This window comes from Tiliqua scincoides, chromosome 4 (assembly GCF_035046505.1).
Source record: "Tiliqua scincoides isolate rTilSci1 chromosome 4, rTilSci1.hap2, whole genome shotgun sequence".
NCBI classification, from domain to species: domain Eukaryota; kingdom Metazoa; phylum Chordata; class Lepidosauria; order Squamata; family Scincidae; genus Tiliqua; species Tiliqua scincoides.
The window spans coordinates 193,714,734-193,733,808 of NC_089824.1; the positions used below are offsets into that span (position 1 = coordinate 193,714,734).

The 19,075-nt window shown below is 45.7% G+C and overlaps 1 protein-coding gene and 1 long non-coding RNA gene across 3 annotated transcripts in view; one reads left to right on the forward strand and one right to left on the reverse strand.

Moving 5' to 3' along the window:
- Positions 1 to 5,542, forward strand: part of LOC136647352 (uncharacterized) — a 36,439-nt gene extending 30,897 nt beyond the window's left edge. The window contains exon 4 of the long non-coding RNA XR_010794279.1: positions 4,792 to 5,542. This is a non-coding gene — a long non-coding RNA (uncharacterized lncRNA). The remainder of the gene's footprint in view (positions 1 to 4,791) is intronic.
- DLGAP4 (DLG associated protein 4) overlaps positions 1 to 19,075 on the reverse strand; it is a 124,820-nt gene that overhangs the window by 94,078 nt on the left and 11,667 nt on the right. For both annotated transcript variants that reach the window (XM_066622828.1, XM_066622829.1), the window contains exon 2: positions 2,899 to 3,116. In XM_066622828.1, coding sequence (XP_066478925.1) covers positions 2,899 to 3,116 — 218 coding nt within the window. The remainder of the gene's footprint in view (positions 1 to 2,898; positions 3,117 to 19,075) is intronic.

Consider the following 19,075-nt stretch of genomic DNA (forward strand, 5'->3'; position numbering starts at 1 on the left):
CCACGTTCCCATAAAGGCCTGCCCATCATGGAACTGCTTGTACAGTATTTGACATGTTGAAGTATGAAGTTGCAGGGGAGCTCTTGCTTTCCCAGACTCGTTTTGCTAAGCACATTGCCAAGACTCCAGCAGACTGTATTTAAAATAAATCTCACTCTCATCGTCTGAAAACTGATTGCTGAGCAATGTGGAGCAGGACTGCCCCATGCCTTTGAACACAAAGCCTTTTCTCTGTTGTGTTGCAGCCACCTTGATCTAATCTGGAACGTTTTCTCCATTCCCAAGGGATCAGCAAGGGTCAAAAAACATGCTGAGCCTGAGCCTTGCCTAGAGGTCATGTTTTCTGCCCTAGATGCCAGGACCTCAAATTCTAAAGGTAGTTGTGGTTGTTGCTCAATCGCAAGGGCATAGATAAGGCAAGTGATGGTGCCAGCTAATGTGTGATAGCAAACAGTAGACTGTATGGCTGGAATTAGAGGCTCCATGCTGCATGTTGGAGCTCTTACCTGCACAACACATACAAGGGCTGCCCTATTAATGCCTATGATATGGAAATATCCACATATGGACATATGGAGAGTTCTACCACATAGAGAAAGGGTAGGTGGGGTTACCAACTCTGACCAAAGCTACTCCTGGATGTTCCCTCCCCCCAACACAATATAATCATTGTTTCATTTAAGCTGTGCATGAAGGGAACTGAGTGATGAAGCCTTTTGCCAAACCACCACCAATAATATTGAAGTAGGGAAAGCCACTTGGACAGTGCTGCAAAAGAAGGGCCTGCAACTTATCTGACCATTTGATCCATAGACCAAAATCCGCCACCACCAAAACCTGTCAGTTTCTCTTTGTGTGCGTGGAACCACTTGTGATTCTCTTGTGTTGTATCTCGTCATGAGGTAAGCCCAGATCTCAGCATAAGAAGACCATTAGAAAGAACTGGGAGAGAATGGTTGAACCTGAACAGTCCTAGAAAATGCAGACAGTCTGCAGAAAAGGAGTGCTTGCCTCTCCCTGCCCCCACCCATCTATGTTTCATGCACTGGCCTTTTTCCAGTGAGTTTTTAGCAGTACAATCATAAGCCACAATGTAACTTTCTAAACAGGCATTTCCCTGGCTTCTTGGGTAGCATGGCTTTGAATCTTGATATTCTGCTTGGAGGCTTGAAACAGGTTTCACAAAACCTTAAAACAAAAATTATTCGCAGGGTGGCCAGCAGGTGGTACTAGAGCTCACCGTTTGCAACCATAAAGGCAGGGGACGTCCTTTTTTAGAGACTTGGTGACTGCATTTGGTCCAAGATATTTCTTTGCTGGGAGTATAACTGCACAGCAAAGATTGGACCGAAGGCTGGAAGCAAAGTGCAGGATACTTAATTTCTCGATTTATTGCTCTATTAATACATATGGCATAATAAGGAATGATGTTTCAATGAGCAGGCAAGTATCAAGAACCAGGCTGAATGAGTGTGGTATTTAAAGGGTGGTAGACAGGTAGTTAAAATAAAATATTGGGAATACAAATAGAAATAAAGATGTTTCTCTAGAAAAAAGCTACAGGACAGAGATGCTCACTACACAAACCCACAGGTTCCCCCTACACATGTCCCTTTCTTCCTTTTCTCCATCTCTCTCAGATCCGGTTCCCAATAAGTTCCTATTCCCAGACTTTCTCTTCCTTTTCTCATGAATGCATGATTTCTACAGGTGGAAGAAAACACTGATAACGAAATGAAAACACATAGCACTGCATTCTGCACTTCTCATTTTTGCAAAAAAACAAAAAGCAAACAAAAAACCCTCCTGAAATTTGTGAAAAAATAAAACTGTTTTTAAAATTTATTATTTAATGGGGGTGGTGCATGGGTAATGTCTGTGGCTGCATCTTATTATACTATACCACCTACCTAGTACACTTTTAAAGCAATTATAACTTATAATTATAATGTAAGTTTTGAATATACCGCTTTCTGCACTTCTAACTTTGGAAAATACCAACATTCATGAAAAACAAGTGTTTTCTCCCACCTGTGGTGATTTCTCATACATGGTATGGTGGTTCCATACCAGTACCTGCTGCTGACATAAAATTAATTATACTTTCTATATTTATTAACTTTCTATACTATTGGAAGAGCTATGTGACAGATGGCTTCAGGCATTACTTTACAATGAAAATAAGCAACTATCTATAGGTTGTTTCTGGACCCTATAATGTGGTCAATTTAATTTGTTGACTGCTTTTTTTTCCCTTTCCGTTTCCAGAATCTCATGGTCTCTTTATACTACATCTGAGAAATACATTTCAATGTGTTATGCCTCTGCTGATTTCACTTAAATTCTGGGTCAGTGTATTTGTATCTTCCCCAATGGCTTAGATTAGAAAAGTAAAGGGAGCTCATACAATTTTTAACTTAAGAAGGTTAAACAATGCTTTGTATTGTGCATTCTATTTTTTTTTCTCTTGCCATGAAGGAAAGAACTTTGGAGAGTCATCTTCAATGTAAAATAAACGAAATGCATAATTTTATATCTGCAAAAAATGGAGTTTCTAGTTCTTATAAATGTGAGAAAAAGCTTAATGATGGGGTGAAATCTCAGAAGCTAGAAGACTCAGCAGAAATTCTAGAGAAGTATAGGGAAATTCAGCAACCTACAAAGCTAATTGTCTCTCATGTCCGGATACTTCATGGAAAAGTGCTGCTATACTCTACTTGTACCAAATGTTCACAGTCTTCCCTCCCTTTCTGCCACCCTTTAATCATTCCCTGCACTTGATATGGAAATGGACCTAATTTAGTACTTCATTGCAGTTTTATATTTCCACATCAAGGTTGCAGATATTGCTACAGTTCGAAGCAGAACAGCTTTCAGGAAGCTCTTTTATGGAGGTACCTGTGAGCTGTGGTCTGTTCACCCAGGGACTGCTGAGTGGCCTTGAGGTAACTTTGCCTCCGTGCTGCAGTTTTTGGGGATGGCTTGGGGCTGGTTTCTGAGTCTTCGCTGTCATCATCCCCCATGGCTTTGATGTAGCTCCCACTCCGCATGCGCCGACATGGAATTTCATTGTCTTTGTCCCGAGTCAGTGTATTATTCCAGTCTCCCTGAGGCACCTGCAAAAACAACAGAGGACAGTAACATTATATAACAAGAGAAGGAGAACAAAAACATGCAGGTGGGCCAAACAATCTGGAAACTGAAGGAACCACAGCACAGCCAGTCATCAACCCATCTAAACCACCCTGTACCTAACAGTGGCCAGTGAAACAAAATAATGCACCTAGAGACACTTGGATTACTAATGCTAAACCATGCATACACAAAACCATTTCTTCTTGAATTCTTTAGTGATCATCTGTCTTAAATCTATAATGCCAGCTGTTAGCTTGTCTTCCTTTGGGGCTAAGTTCTGGTGAAACATTTTGTAGTTTACTTTTACTGATGCTAAACTCTCTGCTCATTGGTGCAATGACTCAATCATCTCTTCTGGAGCATGACCAAGAAAGATGGGCTCTTTTCCTCCTCCTCCTTCCCTCAAGTATTAGCAAGTGCTCATTCTTGCTTTACAGAACCATGAACGCTGACCTGACCAAAGCTTGATAAACAAGGAAAAACACAGGATAAAGACAGAAACAAAGATGGCTTCTGAGAAAGAAGGATCTCTGACTTTCTAGAGCTTCTGAAGATTTCAGCCCATAACAATGGCCTCGTTTCCCCACTTTTAAATAGCTTGCCATCATCAGAAAGGGTCCTGCTGGATGACCCCAAAGGTCTAGCTAGTCTAGTATTTTGTTTCCAACAATCGCCATGAGCTGGATTCTTCTTGGAAGCCCACAGACAGAATATGAAGACAACAGTGCTCCCCAACAGCTGGCATTGCTTGTCCCCAACAGCTGGCATTGAAAGATGTATAACTTCTGGAGGTTTCATTTAGTTGTCATGGATAAGAGTCACTGATAGACCTACTTCACTATCTTATGGGCTAGTGGTCATCAACACTCTGTGGCAGTGAGTCCCAAAAGCTGTGTAAAGAACTTTCTCAGTGAGCTTTCAAGCATCGCCTAGTGAGACAGCTGTAGGAGTTAAACTAGCCTCTACGTTTTTCTGGATAGATTCCATATATGTCAGTGATGAAGAGAAGCATGTATGACAGCGCAATTCTAACTTGCGCTGGAACAGGCAGGCCAAGAGGCCTGCGCTGTATCCAGTGCAAGGTTGGGGCTGACTACAGCTCAGCCCAAGGCAAGGAGAAACTGTTCCCCTTACTCTGGGTAAAGCGGCAGCAGCCCTAATGGGTCTACTTGGATCTGCACCACCTGACAAGGTGGCACAGATCCGAGCAGCATGGAGGTGTGCTGTGCTGCCTGGGAAGGAGGTTGGGATTTGGCATCAAGGCCGGGTCCTCTCCCTGCTTTCCACTATCCACCTGCCTGCCCCCAAGAATGCCCACTGCCTGCTCTCCCCCCACCCCGGAATGCCTCCCTCCTGCCTCCTCCCCACACTCCCCACGTTCCCCCAGACCCCTGCACCCCCCAGAGCTTGACCGGCACAAACTCACCTGCTGCTGCTGCCACTGAGGCTGAATCTGGCATCTGTGGGCTAGCACATTTCCATGTGCTGGTGTAGCTTACTTGTATGGAGGCGCAAATGTACTTTACGGCACATTTGTGACCCTCCTGGGCTGGCGCAAGTCCCTTGCGCTGGTCCAGGGAGCAGTTAGGATTGCTCCCTCAGTGCATAGTTTGGGTTGTGCTGTAAATTCCGTTCCTTCTTTCCTTTGTACCACAGAAATCATGCATGAAAGCAGCCTTCAGATATGAGATTTGACCAAAGAGCCTCCTCTGTGCCCAGAGAATGATCTAAAGCAGCACATTTCATCCATTCTACCTGTGAAATGTGGTACCAGCATCCACCTCTAGAGGGGACGAGAAAGCAGCTGTGGAAGAAGTTCATCATGGGATTGAGGAGAGTGCACTTATCTCCTGCCTGTTCTTGTGGAAAGCAAAAAGGCTCCAGTGACAGATTACCCTAATAACATTCCTATATCTTGTTCTCTTCAAATCACGACTGGGGTGATTGGCTCTGACCTTTCCTAATGAAGGAGACACAAGCCTTCTGAAAGCACTTTAATGCTAGCTGCCTGGGAGTCAAGTCTGACTGAAGATTGGATTCTCTCCCCCTCCTTTTTGGGCCTCCCTTCACTTCAATTTATTAATTTCACGTCAGGAAAAAACCCGCCTGCGTGGAGATGAAAGGCAGCTCTCAAAATGGCAGCCTGCACTGCTGCAACACGGCTGTCATGGGGGAAGAGGTGCAACCAAGTGTAATCAGGAGTCAGTGGAGAGCAGACACACCTGAAGGAAACAGAGGAGGCTTTTCTCTTCCCTACCTGCTGCAATTGCTTCACACATCACGTTCATTAGGTGTGCACCCTTCACTAAGCATGTGAAGTGTGCATGAGATGAAGGCATCTTTAGGGACGCTACTGGCCTGCTCATTAAAAACCAGGGTCAGCCGCAGCTTGCTGTAAATATATACTCAGTGGCCATGTGATTGTGAGGAATGGTCCTCGGGCACAGACCATCCATCATGCAAGCTAGGTGTGTGTTAAAAAATAATAATAAATCTGTTCACACTGGTTTATTTATTTTATTATTTATGTAATGTATTCGTATCCTACTTCATCAGTAAGGCATGGCTGGAAAGACTGCTGAGGATTTTTCTCACGTAGGAGAAGCAGTGGTTTTTGTAATTAGGGGGATGCAAATAGAGTCTGTGTTCTTTTTTCACCTTCTAGCGCTAGAAGCTCTAGAGAGCTATTTTTTTTTTTAAGCTTTCAGCATGCTTGGGTCGCATTCTTTTTTTAGGTTCTAGTGTACGAGGCATGTTAGAATTTCTCTGAGCAAGCTCAGAGCTAGAAAAGATGCTCTATGCTTACATCACTTCCTTCAATTTTCCTATCTAAAGAACAAAGGAATCTATCAAAAAAATGGCGGTCCCCATACTGTATGGAGTGTATAGAAACGACATGACCACCTCCATACAATAGACTTCAATGTGGAGATGCCATTTTGTCGTTTTAAATTAACCATGCTGGAAGCATGCTAGTAGCACACTGGAAACATCACTTCCCCCAATTCTCCTATCTCCAAGCAGAGTAGTACAGGCTTTCTGCACTTTTAGCAACTGTGCAACAGTATTTTGGCAAAGATCATTGTGTGGATTTGTCCCATGGAATTCCCATATTTCCCTACACAGAAGTGAGTTTCCTATAGGACATTTTGGGTGCAATCCTATCCTGCGCTGGAACAGGCAAGCCAAGAGGCTTGCGCTGTATCTAGCGCAGGATAGGTGCCCAAGGTGGTTCAGTCAGAGGCAAGGGGAAACTTGTCCCCTTGCCTCCAGGTAAGGCGCCTTTGCTCCAATGGGTCTCCTCGGACTTGACCCACCTCCGGAGGTGGCACAAGTCCGAGGAGAGCGGAGCAGCTTCATCCACTTGGATCCCATCCCCAACTCCCCCGTCCACCCCTGGGGCCACCCACCACCCCCTGCCCAGGATTGCCTCCACCTGGGCCAACACAAGCCAACCTGAAGAAGCGGAAACAGAGGCTTGTGTCAACCTCTGAGCGCCGACCTGGCTTCCTCCCAAGGAGGCACAAACATGCCTTATGGCATGTTTACAACCCATGGGAGCCTCTGAATTGCATCCTTTGTCTTGCAGGGTCTTAAATCAGAGGAGAAAATCCTGTCTGAAACTGGAAGTCTAATAAAAATAACTGTCACAATAAATACTACTAATGAAAACATGATAAAGCCCAACCATATGGCTCCTATATAAGTGTAGATAGGCTTGAGGTCTGAAGGCCCAATCCTATGGACCATCAGTACTGGTGCTGAGCTCCAGTGCCAGTGCTCGGTGTTGCAAACATGCTGTAAGGCATGACCATGACACCCAGAGAGGAGGAACTGCAAGCGCTTGGCTTCAGCGCAGAGACTCTGCAGTGTCAGTGAGGGTAAGTTCGTCCTCCAGGAAGTACTGCAGGCTTGGGGGGTGGGGGAGGCATTCTGGGAAGGGCAGAGTGGGAACCAGCAGAAGAAGGGTGGATCCTGGAGGCACCAACATGTGCTGAATCCTCCCATTCCTTCTCCTTTACTCTATCCAAACTTGTACAAGTAAAACACCTGGCACAAATCTGAGGAGACCAACTGGGGCAGTGGAGGCTTGCCCTGCGGTCAGGGAATGAAAGTTCCTTTACTTCAGTGAGGTCTATGAGCGAGCCACTGGGTAGATGGGACTCGTTAGCCTGGGAAGGCAGCTCATCTGAGAGAAGGATAACTCTGATCCCAAACCTCCACTGCCTTGTGGCTACATCCAGTTACGGAAAAGGCTTCAGGAGTCAACCTCGAGGCAAAATCCGGAGCCGGAGTCCCTGAGGCAGTTCATGGCTGAACACAGTCATGTTCTGGCAACTCCTGCGATGCTGCTGGAACCAACCGTATTGGCCTCTGCCTTTCCATTGGACCATTTCAGCGACATGGAGAGGGGAGATTTGCTGCATGGGTAACAGCCTATCCTCCATACCTACTTTACTCAGGCTTTGCGCACTGGAGAGGACACTCTGTTCCAGAACCACCATTCAGAGCGTGACACCATAGTCTTCCGAGACTGAAGGATGCCAGCAACATGGGCCACTCCCCTGCAGGATACAGCACATGCTCCATTGGCACAACTGCTTTGTGCACATGTCTGTGGAAGCCTTTTCTATCAAGTGGCTAGACTTTCTAGTTCTTGTAGCAAACACAGATACACATGCACATACACTCTGTGTATAGCTACATGGAATCTGCAGGCTCTGCGAATGAGCATCCTAAACGAAACCATGAACACTACTCATTGGATGGATAAAAATCAGCAATCGTTTGCTTCCTACAGTGATGTCTGGTCCCTGATGTTCTTTATTCATTAGTTGCAGTCCAGCAACAAAAGTGAAGAGGGAAACAAAACAAATCCAAAGCTGGAAAAGTACTGAATATTATCTGAGTGCTGGGAGAAGCCAGAAAATGGATGGAAAAGGGAGACTTGTGAGGCCAGTGTTGGTGCATTAGGCTCAGAAAGCTTTGATCACCTCAATGAAGGTGAAAGGTTCTTTGGGGATTGTCATGTGGGTGACTAAGAGCGCAATCCTAATCCCTTATGACAGTGCTTTCCAGCACTAACATAAGGGCAATGCAGCTCTGAGGTAAGGGAACAAACATTCCCTTACTTTGAGAAGGCCTCCGTGAGTGACACCCAACTGCAGGATGCAGCGCATGTCCCATTGGCACTGCTATGCCAGTGTTGGAAAGCACTGACATAAGGGGTTAGGATTGCGCCCTAAGAAAGTCAGCAGGAACTCCTGAGAACACATATTTAGGCTCTGTTTCTGACTTATGCCAGAGGTGATGAGAGTGACCCCCACTCGGTGGGACCGATGCACAGAAGAACGCTGAGCTCCATGTTAATTTCCACCAACTGATTCTACATATCAAAGGCGGGCATGCTGCTAGAGATTAGAAATGGGCATTGGTTTCAAAACAAACAAAAACCACAATGGAAACAGGGTTGTTAGGCTGAATTTTTCATATTGAAATAAATGCACCTCCAAATGAATCTGTATAAATTAGGTTCATTTTTGGAATCCCATTCACGCAGGGGATCTCACCTCTTCCAGCAGCCAGGAAACTTCTCATTGTAGGACACCACATTACAAATACTTTAATAAGAGACACCCTCATTAGTCATTATGTTTCTGGGTACAGTGTACCCAGCTAGAGAGGGAACATGAACACACAAGCTAGCCATGTCCCTGTGTTTTGTAACTATGATCCTGCTCTTCTCTCATGTTCAACACTTATCTGCAGAGGGAAGCACTGAGCCAGGGAAGGCTTTCTCCCTATGATTTTAAATGCTGCACAACCAGTTTTCCACATCATTGGGAGAGATTCCTTTGGGCTCAGCACTTACCTCTGCAGACATGTGCTGAATGTGGGAAGAGCGGGGGGGGGGGATGACTGTCTGGTGTGCTCATGTTCCTTGTCTACTTGGGTGTGCTATACACAGAAGAATAACAACTTGAGGATGACAGTGACATGGCACTGATTCCAGCAATGACACAGATAAGACCAGGGCCTCCCCAAGACCCCCTGGTGCCTCCAATGGTGCCAAATGCTGACTCTTGGTGATGTGTCAGCTTCTGCTCCCTGGATTGGAAAAGGGAGAGGAGGCCAGAGTAGAGGAGGAAGTGTGAAGGACAGGACAGTGGGCTAGAGAAGGAGCAGTGAACTCCAGTGGGCAAACAGAGGTGTGTATCCAATGCCAATCTGCTGACTGAGATGATTGCCTCAGCCCCATGGATGGCCTGGCTCAGGTTGAGCAACAGACATGGGGATTCCTTTGCTAAAGCTATGCACCTTTCTTGCATGATCTTACGCTTATGTCTGCTTCTCCTCCAGTGATGTAAATGAAGAATAGCCTCCATTAATATTAAGCATGCTCGTGCTTCACTTCAAATCTTGTGTTCTTGAGTACAAAAGATTCTGACTGCCATCACACAGCTGTTAATCAACACACACTATTCTGCTAGCAGATATACATAAATGCAGGTACGCATAACGTAGACACAGAAATAAGCCAACTTTTCAAGTGTGTCGCAAGATGACGAGGTGCAATTAGAGAACAAGGCTCCTGTGTCTTTGGCAGTTAAAGGAAAAAATGCATTTCCCAAGCACTAGCTTTTCTCATCTTAACAGCACAGTGACACAAAAAGCTGCATTTGCTGGCAGTCGCATAGCTGGGGGGGGGTCACAAGTACCACATAGTACCAGGCGGCACTCTGCAGCTCCCTGCAGAGGGTGGCAATGAAGTGCTGCCCCCCCACAGCCACTGCTGGCTGAGTGATGCTCTGGGCAGCTGCTCAGACCCTTGCTCAGTTAACTGCTCAGATAGCGGCTGCTTGGGGTGGAAGTCCGCCCCTTGCAGCCGCTGTTGGATGAGCGATACTCTGGGCAGCCACCCAGAGCATCATATGACCGGAAGTAATTGTGGTGACATCATCACATCACCACAATTACTTCCGGGGAAGCTGGGTGGGTGCAGCAGCCTGGGTGTGACCCACGGCAGAGAAAGCCCCAGCTGCACCACTGCTTGCTGGCATTCACTTTTCTACACAATTATGAAAGGTACAACAAGAATTCTGTTCTATAGCGCCTATTGTTTTGGGTCACCTGCATTCAAATACCTGAGTAATTTTTCTCCCAACAGGAAGTTAGTTATCAAGTAGTGGGCTATGATAATTGAAAATATAGCTACGACTCCGCAGCATATTATGGGATATACACAGGTGAGGGCCAAGGTACAACTTAGCACTTGAAATGCTGATAGGGCCATTCCTAAATGCTCCCAAAACACTCCCAAATTATTTTGCTCCCAAATTATTTTACTATGTAGATTAAAGTATCGAAGTATCAATCCCATTTCAAGAGATCAAATCCTGACACCATCATTATCAACAATAGCAACATGAAGACAAAGACGAAGAAGAAGATTTATACACCACTTTTCAACAAAAAGTAGTTCACAAAGTGGTTTACATAGCAAAATCAAGAACAAATGCTTCCCTGCCCCTGTAGAGCTTACAAGCTAAAAAGATGCAGAAGAGACACCAGCAACAACCACTGGAAAAGACACCATGCTGGGGTGAAAAGGCTGCTCTCCTCCTGCTAAATATAAGAGGATCTCACTTAAGAAGATGGGCTTCTATACCCAGTTATCAGGAACTTCATAAAATGGAATTTCTTTCTAATTTATGTTGAGTCTACATGGACAAAATTTGGCTTTATGACCATTTCTGCTGCTCAAGAGGTCTTCAGCTTTTTCCTTTCTGATTAATTGGCAACTTTCCTAAAGCAGTAAACTAAAAAAAAAAAAAGTCTTTTTCTGTTTATAAGCAACACTAATATATACCCTTTGCTTTTCCCTGAAAATATTTACAACTACATGTTTTACTTGTCTTGCTCATTTCCTGGAAATATAAATGATGGTGTGTGGCATCTGACAACCATCTGGTAAAACTTTAAACCAATGAATATTTGCATTTTATGTAGGTGTTGGTTGATTGTTTGATCATTTATTTGCTTTAGTTGGTTAACTAGGTATTTTTCCTGATCAATTTGGCCATTTTGTTCAGTAAACTCGCACAGGATATGTGCTTTCCAAGAATTCTTAATCAAAGTGATGCATCTATGGAAAGTGGGAATCACCCAACAAGTTCATTCACAGCCCAGGAATATAGTTAGTGGGATTGCTGGTCAGCTTGGGGCATGGGTTCTGCTGATAAGCTTAGCAGAGGACCATGACAGTCAGCAGACTGGAGAAGAGGAAAGTTTATTGGAGATAAAGTGATGAGGCTCAGGGAAAAAAAAAATATAAGGATGTATTTGGCAAGATAGCAGAAAGCAGGATTGACCCAACACGTGTTGCCCCAACAAATGGCTTCATTGTGCTAACTGCAGCATGGCAACTGGGACAACCTCTTAGGGTGCAATGCAAACCTGCGCTGGAGCAGGGAAGCCAGGAGGCTTGTGCTGCATCCAATGCAGGTTTGTTGGCAGCAGTGGCTCAGCCAGAGGCAAGGGGAAACTCTTCCCCTTACCCCTTGGTAAGGGCTGCTGGCCTCAATGGGTCTCCTCAAATCTGCACCACCTCCGGAGGTGGCACAAGTCCGAGGAGAACAGAGCGGCTAGAAGCCGCTCTGTTCTCCCTGGGGACAGGGGTTGGAATCCGGCATAACTGCCGGGTCCCAGCCCTGCCTCCGACTCCCCGAGTGCCTGCCCCCGGGGCTGCCCATCACCCACCCTCCCCCCGCCCAGAAAAGCCTCCCTCCCGCCTCCTCCACACCCCCCATGCCTACCTTTGCCGCTTGTGTCGGTGTGGGCACGCCAACACAAGTGGCTGCAAAGAAGCTGCTGCAGAGACTTCTGCCAGATGCGCCAACACAGCTTCCTCCCATGGAGGCGCAAATGTGCTTTATGGCACGTTTGTGACCCTCCTGGGTTGGCCCAAGTCCACTTTAGGATTGCACCCTTAGTTGCATGGGCCAGGGCCAGGGCCAGTGTCAGGGGTTAGCATTTTGGAACAGTTACCAAGGGCCAGGGCCTTCAGAAGAGCTATGGCCTCTCCCAGAAGACCAACTCTGTGTCCACAATCTTTGTGCGGTGGTGGTGGTGGTGCAGAGACTCAGGGCCCACCAAGGTAGAAGAGGACCCCGTATGCCAAGAGCCCCCTGAAATCTGAAGTGGACTCTGGTTTGGGCATCAAGCTAGTCTTGACAAGAGCACCAAACTTTAAGATGGGGAAGGTTGTTTTGGCCACACGGTCTCAAGTCCTCTTGGGACACAGTAAGAAATGCTGAGGAAACAGTGAAAGAACAGTACCGGTAAGGACATCCTCTAAAAGTTTGCTTATATGCCAGAAACTTCGAACCTAAGCATTTTTAAAACTCTGTACTGTGTTCTCTCCTTAAAACCATGTACTACTGATTCTATGCCTTCAGTGAATGCTTGGCTGACCAGTCTACTCTTTGAAAACTCAACATTTTGAGAATTATGCTGCTCAGGAAACGTATGCTTCGGAAGAACTTATTATTCACCCATTATTTCCATCCAATTATAATGAGTGGGTTGGAGAAGAGAGAGGGGGGAGCTTCAAAGATTGCACAGGGTTCCTCACTGGCACACATAAATGTGCCAGGAGCATTCCCTGATCACCCAAATAAACAGAGCGTTAAGAGAAAGGGAGATGCAGCAGAGTGGAAAATCTACCTTCCGGTCTGAGGGCATGCACAGAAAAAGAGAGGCTCTGCAAATCTTTCATCCACTGGAGCCAACTAGGAGAGGGAGTGAAAGAGAAGCTTCTCTGCATGCTGTTTACAGAACATGGGCTGGAATGACCATGTACACATTTCAGCTATACACAGGTGTGCAGCCATGAACAGTGAACCATTAACATGTGCATGAACCATGAACATGAACCACAAACATGCATAACAAACCATGGATGCAAATCTGAGAATGAACATCTCCATACTTAGATACTTGCAGCATGGGCCCCTCCAACTATATATATATATATATATATATATATATATATATATATATATATATATATATATATAATGTGCATGCACAATGCCCCAAGATGCCAAATAGTTAAGAACCTGAACTCAGTAGAGAAAGACGTATTTTCTGCATATATTGTCTTTCTACACTACCAGTGGAATTCAACTGGTTTAATAATCATTCTCTTTTCATCTGGAAACTACGTCTGTGAGGGGACATTGGGAACTTTAACAGAGAATTACTGCACCCTTCCCAGATTACAACTTTCAGGTTGTATTGCAGGATGCCATCTCACTCATGACTCAGGCTTACTTATGGCATCTCATAAACTGGTGTAAAACTGAGATAAGTCTGTAGTATAGATATTCTCTGACTGACATTAAGAAGAATGCTGTTGGATTAGTCAAACAGGTCCTTTAGAAAGCAATTCTGCGCATGTCTGCTCAGAAGTTAGTCCCACTGTGATCAATGCACTCACTCTCAGGAAAGTGTGCATCCCTGAGAGTAAGCCCCACTGAACATTGTGGGACTTACTTCTGAGTATACGTACATAGGCTTGTGCTCTATGTGCATCCAGCTTCCAAAACTGATTAGACAGATACTTCCAGGAAACACACTAGAGATTAGGCAATAGTGCTGCCCTGTTTTTGTTTCATTGTGCAGTATTGAGACTGAACATAGAGGCTCAATGTAGCTGGTATGACTACAAGCCATAGTCTAACCTAAGCCAGTGGTCATCATTACAGCTTGTGGCAGTGAGTTCCATAAATCAATTCTACTTGTGTGAAGAAATAGTTTGTTTTGCTGGTCCTGAACCTTGTGCCAAAACATTTCATTACATGAATGTGAGTGCTAATGCTATGAAAGAGCAAAAATTGCCTCTCATATAAACCTCTATCATGGCCCTTTAATAACATTTTTCTGAGTTATAAACCCCAGATGCTTTAGTCTTTCCTCAGAGGAAAGATGCTCCAACTTCTTGAACATTTGGTTGGCCTTCCTGAACCTTTCCCATCTCTGCAAGATCTTTCTTTGAGATGGGATATATGCTGCATTCCAGATGAGGCCACACCACACATTTTGATACAGTCATAGCAATGGATAATATAATGTCTTTGAGCCATTCTGAGTTCCTCTTAGGAAGAACAGAGTACAAGTGCAACAATAAAATAAATGAATATATACATCAAACCCAGAATTATTCTACTTATACCTGTTACTAACTCAGCTGCAGTGCTTTGGGAGGGGAGGAAGTTTTGGAGTTGCACAGAATATATCAGAGAGGAATAAAAAGAGGGCATCTGAAGTGGGTAAGAGAACAAGTAAGATGGCTGTCCAATGAGAAATATATGTTGTAGCATGTGTAAAGCATCCATTATATTGGTGAGCTGGACTGAGGAATTGTGTCTCGTAGGCATCTCTTGCCCCTGTAGAAAACCACCCTCTTTGATGACATTTTTCAGGGGATGCCATGAAAATGGATAAAAATGTCCCCTTTTCATTATTAGGAACAGAATGTTTTCCTGTTGCCAAGGCAACTAGGCCGGTGCATGTTGTCTTGCTCTGTTGTGCTGTAATGGTGGGGGCAAGCAGTCAAACTACCTCAGCACAGCAAGCCAGGGAGTACTGGCACACTTGCTTCCTCAAATGGACATGGTCCCTCTATTCCTCACCTCTACACCCAAAGCAATGACTTAGGCTTTACTTGTCCTCAGTGACACAGGGCCCAATCCTGAACAATGCATGCTGGTTTACCACTGGTGGTAGCCTAGCACTGGCCGGCACTGGGCTACCGCCAGGCTACTGATGGACCAACTCTGCTCAGCAGTTGCATGGACCACCGAGCAGCGGAGAGGTAAGTGGGGGCATGGGGGGAGGCGGAGAGGAGGCGTTCTGGGGAGGGGGAGGCGGGGAGAGGGTGGGGAGGAGGCATGCTGGGGGAGAAAGCGAGGAGGGAGGCAAGAACGGTGGAGCCGAATACAGAGCCTCCACCAGATCCAAAGCATCTGTGTTGGGCTCGCTGCTAGACACATAGGCTCTTGATTCACCACTGACATTTTGCTTGGCGGTGAATCAAGTAGCCCCATTGCGGGGTTACTCGCTTTAACCGGGGAGGGGACGAAAGTCCCCTTCTTTCGAGGAGCCGACACAAGCAGCCAAGAGGAAGCCGGGGCAGAGGCCTTCGTTGGTCTCCGCAGGCCAGCGCTTCTGGGAGCGCCAGCCTGGCTTCGTCCCACGGAAGCGCAAATGTGCTTTACGGCACGTTTGTAACCTTCCCAGGCCGGCTCAAGGGACTTGGGCTGGCCTAATGTCAGGCTAGGATTGCGCCCTAAGTGAATTTTCTCTGTAGCCTGCCTGCAATAACAGCCCCTTCCCCACAAAAAAAATCAGTGAGATTTTCAGCCCTACCCAGTGCTAAGTTCAATTTAAGTTCTTTTATTTAAACCATATCACTGTCAGGACCCACCTAGCTTTGCAAGTCTAAAATAGAAAAAAATTCACCTTACCACATCAAGACTGTTTGATTCTTTTTATGGGGGGGGGCTGCCTTCTGGAGCATTTGTTGAGCTCCACGTTCATCTGATCAAGGCCATTCTGGTGTTGTTGCATTCCTCTCAGCCTGCCCTTTCTGATTGACTATGGCAAGTTCACCTACTCATGAGTAAACACACGATATGGCTCAGTTTCACTTTCCATAGGGCGCCATGCATTTTTGTTTTCTGGTTTTTTGGCCATTATTTTTGACAGAATGGGGATATTTCATTCCTGTTTTTTTCACTTCATTCTGCTGTAAATTCCACATCAAATGGTATATGACATGATGGTATTATTCCTAGAAACCATAACTTTAGTGATTTGGGTCACTTGTCATGTCACCCTCTCCAAGGCTGGTATCTCGGGCTCCCCCCTGCCCCTCGTCAGCTACATCACTGGGTACAACAAACATAAACATATAAAGATAAAACAGCAGAATCAAATATTTAAATATAAACCATTAAAACAATTTCAAAAATAACAATAAAACAGATTAAATGTCAAACGTTATATAGCAGCATAAAAGTTAAGAAGTTAAGAAGGGATCCCTAAGGAGTGCCTCTCTCCCCAAACAGATGGGTCTCCAAACCTCGCTGGAAACCATATACTGACGTGGCTGCTCTCAGATCTTCTAGCAGCTGGTTCCAGAGGTATATACTGAGTTTGACTATGAGATGATGTGATGTCATTATATCACTATGTGATCCTTGACTGGCTGGAATCATATTGTGAAAAAGAGGCTTTTTAAAATGGAAAAAAAATGATGCTGAATCAGCAGCAGATCAAAGCTGCAAACAGGTGTTCTCATCTCAGGTTTTATACTGAATCGGTTGGACCAGGGGTGCCCAAACCCCGGTCCTGGGGCCACTTGCGGCCCTCGAGGCCTCTCAATGCGGTCCTCGGGGAGCCCCCAGTCTCCAGTGAGCCTCTGGCCCTCTGGGGATTTGTTGGAGCCCGCACTGGCCCGACACAACTGCTTTCAGCGTGAGGGTGACTGTTTAACCTCTCGCATGAGCTGTGGATGAGGGCTCCCTCCACTGCTTGCTGTTTCACATCTGTGATGCAGTAGTGGCAGAAAAGGAAAGGCCAGCCTTGCTTTGTGCAAGGCCTTTTATAGGCCTTGAGCTATTGAAAGACCTTCATTCATTCATATAAGTTCATCTTTAATATAGTCATTTATGTAAACTTATGTAAATTTATTTAAATTTTAAATGTAAATTAATTCTTTTTTCCCCCTAGCCCCTGACACAGTGTCAGAGAGATGATGTGGCCCTCCTGCCAAAAACTTTGGACACAGGACAGCCTGGAATTAAAAAAGATGAAATTCCAGTCTACTCCCTTGAGCATCCAACTTCTCATTTCTAAGTCTCCCTGTATAACACAACCCCAACAGTCATATATTCCTTAGATGTAGATCACCACCAGGATTTTTTTTTTTTTAAGTCTTGGTACAGGCAACACTGAATAGCTAACAAGATTGACAACACAAAAAGTCAAAGCTGGAAATTGGAGCTGTGGTGTTGCTTTTCTAGAATTCCAGTGGCTTACAGTAGCTGAAATGCCCATGAGAGGCTACGGAACTTTAATGTTCTTGAATAAGGGCTAGCCCTTAAATGGGAAACCTCCCTTCAAATAAGGCACTATTAAAAGCTGGTTCAAAGACAAAAACCTTCTGCTAGTTGGTTTTCATTATTCAGGAGTTATTTTCTCTTCAATTCCATACTCAGACATATCCACACTATAAATGGGCAGCCCAACCCTAAGCTGCCTGGCACCCAGGGGAGCAATGGCACCGAAATGGCTACCGCTGCGTTCTATGGGCACAGTGTCAGCCACTGAAGTCTCCTCAGGGGATGAGGACATTCGTCCCCTTCCACCAGATAAGGGTGCAGGCCCTGCAATGGGTCTTCTCCAGTCTGAGCTGGCTTTTCAGCCTGACATGGAGCATAGGATCCAGTGAAACAGGGTCCTGGCAGTCCCACATGCTCATTTCCTGGTTCCTTCCCCACCCTGCCCTCCCCTTGCCCTCCCCCATGCAAGAACACTTCCCCTCCCACCCAGAAACCCTGCACCACTGCCCGGCAGTGCGCCTTACCACAGGCCACCACCTGGCTTTGGCCTCCCAGCACTGGTGTTCCTTGCTCTCCCAGTGCCATAAATGGAACTCAGCACTGGCACTGGGAGGGTCTAGGACTGGGCCCTTAGCCTGCAATCCTATACACACTGTCTGGGGAGTAAGTTCCATGGAATGCAGTGGGACTTGTTTCTGGGAAGACATGCATAGGACTGAACTGTTAAAATGGTTAGCAGCCATGGGTTCTCGGGGAATCCTGAGTTTTGTGAAGAGACCATTCATTTCCTACGGCTCTCTGGTTCAAAAACAAGAAGCTTTGCATCTACTGCATTCTCATACTGAAGACTGTACAGTGTCACACACACAGAGGTCCCTTCCTTTCTGTTTAGTACATTCTTCCCTGCCCCACAAACATTCTGCAGTATGGCAAATATTCCACTCCCCATGCTGGCCATACTACTATTAGTTTAAATTTACCTCAAGCTGGGGACATGGCTAATGCTGCCCTATTTCATGATGAGGGAACAGCAGTACATTCTCAGCTGCAGGGAATTTGAAAGGAACTTGGTGCTGGGAGCCAGTTGAGCATACTTTTCACATTGGGGAGCCCTAAATAATTAAGCCGCAGCAGCAGGGGCCCTAATTGGGCTGGGTCCTTGCTCTGTGGCACACTTAGCATAATGCTTAATGAAGCCCTGTTGTTAAGCAAAGAAATGGCTGCTCCCTGCTAAATACCACTGTGAATGCCAGGGAAGGGTGACAAATAAAATGAATCAGACAGACAGATCTCTTAATGGTCTGTTTCTCGAAAAGGCTCCATGCCACACTATAATGGTGAGCTGACCAAAAACAGTAGTTAAACAAGAGGCAATGTAGTCATGGGAAGGCTTCAAATCTGGAGAGGAATTGGGCCAGTCCACTCCCAGGGCAGAGGGGACACTTGCTTTGATCCACAGGAGTCACTTAGTAGCCAGCAGGGAGGCCCCTTTGTTGATGATGCCTCCCTCAGTTCTCTTTGGTGTCTCCATCTGAAAGCTTTGCTTGCTCTGGTTGACTACATCTTCAGATGACATAACAGTGGACAAAAGAATGCATGTCAACATGGCAACAGGATAGGAGCATCGGAAGTCAGACCATTAGTCCATCTAATTTGGTATTGTCAACACTGACCGGCAGCAACTCTCCAGGTTTTAAGGCAGGAATTTTTCTCTGCCCTACCTAATGATAACAGGTAGGACCTTCTGTGGGCAAAGCATGTACCCTTCCACTGAACTATACCTCCCCCCTATGGTGGTGGTAGAATGGTTG